Raw genomic sequence first — 9,476 nt, 5'->3', positions numbered from 1 at the left:
CGTACAATGTATGTGGTTTTCAGGTGAACGTCCGTTTGAATGCCGCTACTGCTCAAAAGGTTTTTCCACAAGAAGTGGCGTCAATACACACGAACGAACTCATACTGGACAACGGCCCTACGTATGCCGAATATGCGGGCGACGATTTGCTGCAGGTTCAAACCTTATATTTCATAAGTATACTCATACAAATGTGAGTTGATTTCTACTTTATTCCTCAAAGCTTACTATAGCAGATCAGTTATACCGCTATATAAACATTGACTTTTTGTCCCTATTTTAGACGCGGCGCCATCAGTGTAGTCAGTGTCCCAAGGCATTTGTCACTCCGGGCGATCTCAGAAAACACGAGTACACACACACTGGTGAATGGCCATTTCGGTGCACCTTATGTGAACGTGGGTTCGCTACAGAACGAAACTTGAAATCTCACCAAGTCACCCATACCGGTAAGAAAAGCTTGGCGTTCGTATTTCATTTACAACCACACTACTTTACGGCATCTAGTAGGTAAGATTATAAATAAAATATATACACAGTTCACAACAATGAGACCTGGCCACGAAGAGAACGCAGGGGTTAAGAAGAGGAATCTAAGTTCCTTTTCAGCAAACGGAAATGGCGAGCACATATCGAAACAATATTGTGACTGCTGATTTACAATATAATTGTAGGTACTTGTAAAATGCAGGCTTAAGTAGTTTACACCAGTAAGTCAAAATGACGTTCGTTTGAATACCCTTTGTTGGCATTGTTTGGTTGTCCAAACACTCGAAGTGGGTGGAAAATACTCTTTATCTTTTTATCGCTATATTTCTGTTTCTTTTAACAGGTAAAAAGCCGTTTACCTGTCCAGTTTGTGCGAAAGGTTACGCTCAAGAGAGTTCCATGAAGACACATCTCCGCACTCATCAGAGTAAGTTGACGTTGCACTGGCACCTCTGTTTTAAATTTAGGATAAGGTGGACGGAACGGGAGTCAGAACTTGCATCAGCCATATAACCAGCCAACACATTATATAAATAATTTGGAACCGCTCCCTGCAAACATGCACAAGGTTGTATCCAAACAACTGTGAGATCATGAATGCAATGCCGATTTTGCAGAACAACTCTAGGTGAAAACTGGGAGCCAGATTATGCTATCTACAAAACGTCCGGTGCCCCTCAACAGGTCAACTTTAGGAATCATTTATGTGGGTGTCAAAGTCATTCAGAACTAATTCTGGCAGACCAAGTCATTCGCTGATTTAACGGTGAGCGACTTGAGTGCCTCAGATTAGAATCATGGATAGAAACTTCTTCTAGAGGTACCATATCATCGTCATCATCATTGTCATTCACACTCTCCGAAGTCGTCACAGAACTATTCAAGTACTGTTCCTTTATCATTACGAAAAATTCCAAGCTGACCGGTCATTCTAGGGTTTGAAAGCTAATTTGAGTCCTTGCAGATTTCTTTTTAACACAGTATTTGTATCACGAGGGATGTCAGATTTGTTTCAGAGTAGCCATATTCATGACAAGCAATTTGACACTTCAGAAAGTGCCAATTTATACTAGCTCTTCGCTTATTCTAGATGTAATTAACTTGTCTGACCCTCAGAATAGACCATTTAACGTTGGTTCTCGCAAGACACTTCCAACGATTACCATAAGAGACCAAGTTGGGTCGATTTCTTCAGGTTGGTCTCTTCAGCTTTTCACAGTAGGACGGGTTTTGCTCGAGATGACTGTAGTGTCTCACCTTACCTACCTGGTCCATTGAACAGTGAATCGAATAACGCCCTAGATGATCTCCAGCAACGGTTTGAGGCGTACCTCAACTGGCTGAGCCACCGAATGGCTTACTCTGCAATCATTGGTTGAATGGACGGGAGTCAATGATCTGAGTGATCAAACCAGAGAAAAAAAGAACTTTTTCGAATATATGGATGCACCGTATATGAGTTTACATGGGACCAAAAGTCATAATAGTTATTAGTTAGTAGATAAAGAGACAAAACCCCGCCGCAAGCAGTTTTCTCTATTGATCATTCTGTTTTCTCCCCCATTATGCAGAATCCAAAGTGGAAAATGATGATAAGCAAAAACATCGCCTTGGTGGAACTCGCGATAGGCGAGGCACAGAGATGACCGGTCCAAAATCACATGCTACCTACAGTTCGGCCACACCACCGTTCATATACTGCCAGGAAGAAGGAAACGTAGGTGGAGCCAAGGAAGTCAAACAGCCGTTTTCAACATACATCCGAGAAGCTGACTACTCTTCCTGGGTTCCGTTGGCATTACGTCCAGTTCCAAATGTCCCATCCGCATTCACGGTACCTCCACCCATTCACAAGTTAAGACCACCCAGCCAACCTCCACCTTGTTCACAAGTGCAAAACGAACCCACACAAACACAGTGGTTTTATGAGCAGTACAAGAATTACTACCTCCTTTACATGAGGGCTTTAACTCAGAATGCCACAAGGCACACCGAGCAAACTTATCCCATGGACTTTCAAAACCAAAGGCCACAGAATCACTGTACAGACTTGAATATGGCCGAGGCGCCTAGACCTCAACAAATGGGTCCGGACTACCCAGTATTCCCTTTCTCATGTCCAACTGCCCGCCCCCACATGACAGGGCCCAACTACTCGTCAATACCCGTGACAATTTCATCTAATTCAAACCTTTTTGCACTCCCTGAACAGCAAGTGATACAACCCGTGACGCTGCAACGCCCAGTCGCAATGTACAGTTCCTACATAGATGATCAAGTGAACGATGACTGTAACTATACGGACGTGGCAATCGATTACTCTATGAAACAAAATCGAAGATGACTCAGCGAAAGTTCTGATAGAGACAAGCCTCTGTGATAGCCCCAAATGAGCAGCCACGAAAATCACAGTTGTGATTTCTTCCTGTACATACACCAGGCTTTGGCCTTTTCAACGAGCTGGATCACTTGGTTCGATTGGGTAACTTGGAATTTTCATCCCTTCCGACCGGAATGGCGCAGATTTTGTCTGTACAGCTAAAGTTTTTTAAGCTGATGACGCACCAGTAAAGATGAAAGCATTGTACTACTACTACCCATCACTTCTTCCTCTCTTTAATCTTATAGCATAAAAGGGACTGGGTTCAGGTAGCAATTTTTCTACCTGATTCAGAACTGCTGATTGCATACGATCACGGCGCACTAGCCGAAAACGTCAGGTGTATTCCGCATAGGGACTGGTTACAGTCAATAATCCCTCACATGACGGTTGTCTATAATCAATGGAAGCAAGCCATTATGTGGGGAAAATTAACTCATAGAATACATCTGACAGGTTTCAGTGGCCATATGCCAAGTCACCTATCCAGTGGTAGCTAGCTGTTTTTAGCCAACTTTGTCCCACAAACGAATGTGACCTGAAAGCGACCCGGTGAAATCAGAAAATCGTAGAATTTAGTCACTGAGATGTCCGATTCAGTGTCGAGTGTTTCCGATGTAAACTCCTAACACAACCACACGTATTTCGAAATCACTATTGAATGAGTGAGCTATCTGGCAATATCCTAGATCTTTGTGCTGGATTTGAACGGCAGAGACATTGTAAGTGCACAATAGTCGGAAGGTTAGTTTTTCACGTCTCTTCGTTGCAACTTCAGAGAATGATGCCCTCCAAAGCCCAACTGGACTGCTACGTTAGTAAAAAATAAAGTCAGAATTCACGTAACTGGAAAGTTATTTTAAGCTACTTCGGACAGTTCACAACATCTCTTATACAGAAGTGCACTGGGTTGTTTCCAGTCTGAAATCCGGTTCTGATCAGCAGAAAGTAACCAGAAAGGCAAAAATTGTCATTAGGAAACTGTGGAACTCATTAAAAATAGCCTGGTATTACTAGTTCACCGTATAGATCGCCGCCATTTGGCAACTAAGAATGCCACTGTCAATGTAACCTGTATCATTACAACAGAATAATACTTTTTCTAGCATCGCTGTCATATTTTAAAGGAGAGAAATTTCTCGCGCCAGGTAGGTGGGTGGATACAGAGATTATTTGGGGATCAAAACTGAGTAACGGCGTTTAATGTCAACTCTTCGTACCTTCACGGATGTGATCGGCGAACAAGGAGTAGCACGCCCAGGAGATAAGCGGTTGGAACATGACGATTAAGGTCGTCAGTACAGTTGAAGTTCTGTTCAGAAGACTAACAACTGCCTTTTTCAGATGAAGTGCATTTCCTTCCACTGGGTTTTCCGTAGGACCCAACTGTCCCTGTTTATCCGTGTGACTTCCGGTGAAAGTTTGACGGCTGGTGACTTTCGTTGTGGAGGTGCTGGATATATTCTCTTGTGTTTTAATCAGCTACGAGGGTGATTTTGGTGGTTGGTCACCATCCTCAAAGGGCCCAATGCCTTCTTCAAGCGTCTTTTGTTCATACTACATGTAATCTGACTATACATGTTAAGGATTCTCCAAATCCCTTCTATTTTATATACACTACTTCTTCCCTATGGGTTTGCATGTTTACGTGTGGTCGGAATGGTTTTGGAAAGGGGTGAATATAACTGGAACTGAAATGTGCTAGGGTCTGGGGTAAAGAATTTTGAAGTAAGTCGAGACCTGAAGACACTTCTAGGAATTAAGCTCCGTAAGACAGACTGACCAAGCCCATGACTTTCCTCATTACAGACTTCACTTCTGTCTAGTATGTTCATTCGGTACGGTACGGTCACATTTAACCCGCTGACCTCACGAAATGAAGAGTTCACTGTGTGTGGCATCGTCTGGTTGCCAACGATTTCCACCACTGTTCAAGGTTCTCCCGGGGTGGCGGTTGTCAGAGATCGTTTGCGAGTTGATTTGTAGTCAGCTGATTAGATTCACTGACAAGAGTGTTCTCAAATCCGGATGTCGTTACAACCGGTGAGAGGAAGCCGAGACCACAGGTATATTTTAGTGAACCAATAAACACATTTGTATAAACAAACGGGTACAGTTTTTAACTAAACAGCTTCATAGTTTCTTTTTGCAGACGTACGTACGCATATCTCCCTTACCTTTCACAAATATGTCACCGCGATAGTGAAAGTCGAAGTAATAATCCAGCACAGGAATAACTGTTTCTGGAACTTGAATTTCGCCAGGCAGGCCAGTTGAATACATCCGGCTAGCCACATTGACCGTGTCACCCCAGATGTCGTAAAATGGTTTGGTCGTCCCGATGATCCCAGCAGTGACTGGACCGAAGTTATAGCCAATTTTGACTACGAAATTTTCCGTTCCTATGATATATTTATCATTGAATTCATCCAAGCTCTCTTTGAGTAAGTGGCAGTAATGCATTAAACTTATCAGATGACTGTGTTTGTTCTCATTCTTCTTAATTGCTTGATAATTCAACCCGGCTGCGACCATATAGCAGTCATTGATTGTTTTGATTTTTTCGACATCCTTCAACTCTGGCCGTTCAAGCAGCCCATCAAAAGTGCATATGATGCCGTTCAGTAGCTTCAGTGAAGCCTCTCCACCTTTGTAGTCCTCACGGTAGTAGCTGGAAAAGAAGTTTGCAATGCACGCAAAGCTCACACCAACATTTTGTAGTGAAACCGCGTAACTAAAAGAACCAGTACTTAGATCTCCTTGTCCCGCGCATTTGAGTTCTCGGTATATGTATTCCGGTATAATATTAAAAAGCAATTTTTGCGCATCCTGCTCAGCGATTTGACTTAGATCACTCGCAATAGACATTTCGCGCGTTACATAAAAACAGAGGCGACTTATTCGTTCATTCTCGCGGGCGATTCGAGTTATCAGCACAAAAGAGAATAACATTTCGAAGAGTAATAAATGCTTCACTGACCGCCATGAATTTTGTCCTAGATCCTCGCTTTTCAGCACACACACTTCCTTGGCTGTTTCACGCAAGCGGACGAATTCCGTAATAAACAAAGTGATTAAACATGACACTGTGCGACCCAGATAGGCAGAGGATACAGGTAAGCAGTGAACCATTAAACAGACTCCAGCCAAATGTACGGCAATATAAGTATATTCCGAAAACAACACTCGATCACCCAATGAATGGCGGAGGTTCAAAAAGCAAAGCGTCGGACTCAGACAGAGAATAGAAAGGATGACTTCTTGGACGAATAACCTACTAAGAAAACGGTGAATAGCTTTTAGTAAGCCTGGTTTCAGTTGGTCCTGGTAAAAGGTTGCAGACAACAGAAGGGCGAAAAACAAAGATATAACTGTTACAAACACGGAGGTATATACCATTAAGTCCACCACGTCGATTTGTAAACAGACTATCTGTATAACTGCACACACTGTCAAGACGATTGCATTCGCAATTGCCAGGACACAGGCATCAGCAATAGAAGACGCCTTCTTAGCGTCGATGTACGTTGGAGCACGAATTTCCCTGCTATGGTGGCGGTAATGCCATTCAATTTCTGCATTCAAAAATTGAAAACGATATGGATGCAAAGGTGGAACACGGAAAAAGGCTATTTGGCGCTCCGGGTCAGTTTGTAGATCATGTATCAACTCGATTTGCCGTTCAAGATGTTCGAGATCATCCTTGTTCTTTTCATGACATTTAGACAAAGGCGTTCGAAATGGTTGTTTCGAATTCTTTAGTGTACTGTCCCGCTCAACTTCACAACCGTCATCTTCCACTGATGATGATGATTTGTCAAAATCGTCGTCCATTTGTGCAATCCAGGAAGCCTTTGATAGAACATTAGCTTTCTTGCCAAACTTTTCATGTCGACGCCGAATTAAAGATGATCGTGGATCCACAAAATAGGTCTTCATCGCCCTTTCCGTTAAAGCCATACCGGCAATTCCCAACATTTCCTCTTTCTTAACATACAAGTCTTCCCCACAACTGACATTATAAACGTGCTTCACTCGTTCAAAGGTTTCCTCCGAAATGTGTACTCTTCCAGGTCGGCCACTGGACTCCATTGCGTTGGCTATGCTCACATCGTAAGAATAGACGTCATATCGGAAACGTTGTTTCCCGATAATTGCGGCGTTTACCCTGCCAGTATGAATTCCTACTCGCATGTTCACCTGTTCAGAATGATCACAATTAAATACTTTGATTATACGACACATCCCTAACCCCATTTCTACACACGATTCGGCGTGATCAGCTCGTGGTTCTGGACAGCCGGCCACACAATAATAACAATCGCCCAACGTTCCGATTTTCTCACAGTGGGTTAGCTGACATAGTTCATCAAAGCGGCTAAATAGGTCATTCAGCAGCATGACTAGTTGAGTGGCCGTTTTGTTCGAACTCATTTTAGTAAACCCAACCATGTCGGCGAATAGAATCGTCACGTTATCCAATGCCTTGTTGTAAACCCACATATGGGAATCATTATCAGAATACTGCTTGTATAACTGATAGAATTCCGCGGTAACCTGAGACGGCATTATTGCCTGGATCCATCGTACTTTATCATCCAGTGCTTTAGTCATGGCTTTGCGCATCCGAACGTTCGTAGCCAGACGATTAAAAACAATACGTCGTCGCAGGTGGTTCCACATAGCTACGTAGACAGCAACTGAATAAATCAAACCACAAAGCAAAATTTCTTGACCTAGCATTAGGCTACTTGACTTCAGTGCTGTGTTCGGTGTACCGGAAAGTCGAAAAGTATCAACCAGAGGATTATGGTTCTTAGTATGATTTCTTTGCTCAGCGATCTTTTTCACCTGTTCACTTTCGTGCTCCCGAAGAAGGAGTAAAGTGACAAACTGTCCCACAATGATGATGAGTCCAGAGTCAAACGGGATGGGAAGGAACAGGACAGTGATGAAAATCAATAAAAAGGTCGGTAAATACATTCGCGTGCTCCTCCTGGCCAAGTGACATCTGGCCCAGCAATTAATCCACATTGTTCCCAGTGCTATCAGCATTGAAATATTTGTGTAGGTTGCGTGCGTGAGTTTGCGGAATGTCAGTAAGTGAATGAGGAAAGTGCTCACTACGAGAACACCAACGGATTCAAAAGGAAAAGCTGATGGTATAGAGGAAGCAAGCCCATACTCAGCAATGTGTAACATAAGTAAACCCATAACAACGAGCAACGTGAAACGGATATCTGCCTTTGTTTTCCAATTCAAAACATCGTAGTAGTATGCGGTCACTAGTGCGGATTGCCTTCGGAAACCAACTGCAGCATATTGAAGAGCTTTGAAGAACCGCTTGAAAACAGTTGTCCCCTTAGAATTGTCCGCAAAAATGTCATACAGCTGCTGTGTAAAAATTATGCCTTCATGATGTTGGCCTAAAACTTGAGAGTGGGTCTCCATTGTACACTGGCTATCCGAGGTTCGGCTGTGTTCAAAGATATTGATTGATCCCTGTAGCGATCAATAGACTCATGGTAGGTTAGCCCATTAATCAATAGCAGAGAGCAGGCAGTAGTCATTTGTAGTGTCCGTAGCATCACTTGATTTTCCTAAGCAAGACTGAAAGCTCCAAAACGCCTCGTGGATTGAAGCGAATGCGGTTAATGTAGACACTGGACACGGTTATTTGTGAATTCAAAGGACAAATTGAAGCAAATTGCATAAGGATGGTGATGAATGACCTAATGACTTCAGTGACGTTTCGTATTCGTTTGGCTCTATCTTTATCTTCCGTACAGCACCCCTAAGTTTACCCATGATGAAGAGCTCACTTTCCACGGCGAGCCTTGTAGGGAGTTCATTTCTCAAATAAGAATTGTGATCACACTTACACCTTTGTCGGTATCTGCAGAGCACCAGTGAGGCTATGTGCGTTAGCTATTACTTGTCGTTTTGGAGCTTTATCAAAATAAATAGATGTCTGTGAAAAGTGAAGTCTCACATTTTTTACATCTGTGTTGCTATCAGTGATAATGGCGGGGATGCACTTCATATCCTGGTTGTGTTTTTCCATATTACCGTGTCGAATAAACCGTGATAGGAGACAAATCAGTGAAAAATATGGTAAATTATCCATCCGCCAGAAAGAGAAAATAAAGGACAGAGATGTTGATGAAAAGAATGGAAACGCGAGTTCCGACCAAAATCAAAAGTCGATGTATACCGGAATCTGAGTGGCTGATTTTTGGCTAATAAATACCGATCCTTTGAGAGTGCATTTGTGTTCTTCTGTGAGCGTTACTAAAATCCAACATGTAAAGACCTAACTTCGTAATGCTGTTGTCGTGGGCGTCTCATGAAAGTAAGCCTCATGACAAAACTCATAGGCTGTAATAAGCAGTTACTTTGAACAAGTTTTAGAACAAGTTTTAGCAGGAGGCAGACTTTTATGCAGTTACCGTAGACCATCAATAGGTTAGTTAGTTTTGAAGAAACATGACTGAATCGGTGAAATGCAGGCATGGGCTAAGTGACTGCCGATAAAAACGGAAACTATACAGTGTGAGTGAATGCACCGCTGTAACTTTGGTTTGCTTAACCTTTGCGGGCACATCTG

At 42.8% G+C, this 9,476-nt stretch overlaps 2 protein-coding genes across 2 annotated transcripts in view; one reads left to right on the top strand and one right to left on the bottom strand.

Moving 5' to 3' along the window:
• Positions 1-2,833, top strand: part of T265_04535 (hypothetical protein) — a gene marked incomplete at both ends in the record, with an annotated part of 35,076 nt that extends 32,243 nt beyond the window's left edge. Inside the window, 4 exons of the mRNA XM_009169299.1 lie at positions 24-193; positions 284-449; positions 833-916; positions 2,061-2,833. Of these exons, the coding sequence (XP_009167563.1) occupies positions 24-193; positions 284-449; positions 833-916; positions 2,061-2,833 (1,193 nt within the window). The remainder of the gene's footprint in view (positions 1-23; positions 194-283; positions 450-832; positions 917-2,060) is intronic.
• Positions 2,834-5,002: 2,169 nt separating this feature from the next.
• Positions 5,003-8,320, bottom strand: T265_04534 (hypothetical protein; the record flags this gene model as incomplete). The annotated part of the gene is made up of 2 exons (XM_009169298.1): positions 5,003-5,779; positions 6,266-8,320. The coding sequence occupies 2 exons, from the start codon at positions 8,318-8,320 to the stop codon at positions 5,003-5,005; spliced, it is 2,832 nt and encodes a 943-aa protein (XP_009167562.1).
• Between the last annotated feature and the right edge of the window lie 1,156 nt (positions 8,321-9,476).

The sequence above is a fragment of the Opisthorchis viverrini genome (assembly GCF_000715545.1).
Source record: "Opisthorchis viverrini unplaced genomic scaffold opera_v5_75, whole genome shotgun sequence".
In the NCBI taxonomy this organism is placed as follows: domain Eukaryota; kingdom Metazoa; phylum Platyhelminthes; class Trematoda; order Opisthorchiida; family Opisthorchiidae; genus Opisthorchis; species Opisthorchis viverrini.
The sequence above is the reverse complement of the archived record's forward strand: the minus strand, read 5'-3'. Positions and strand labels throughout refer to the sequence as shown.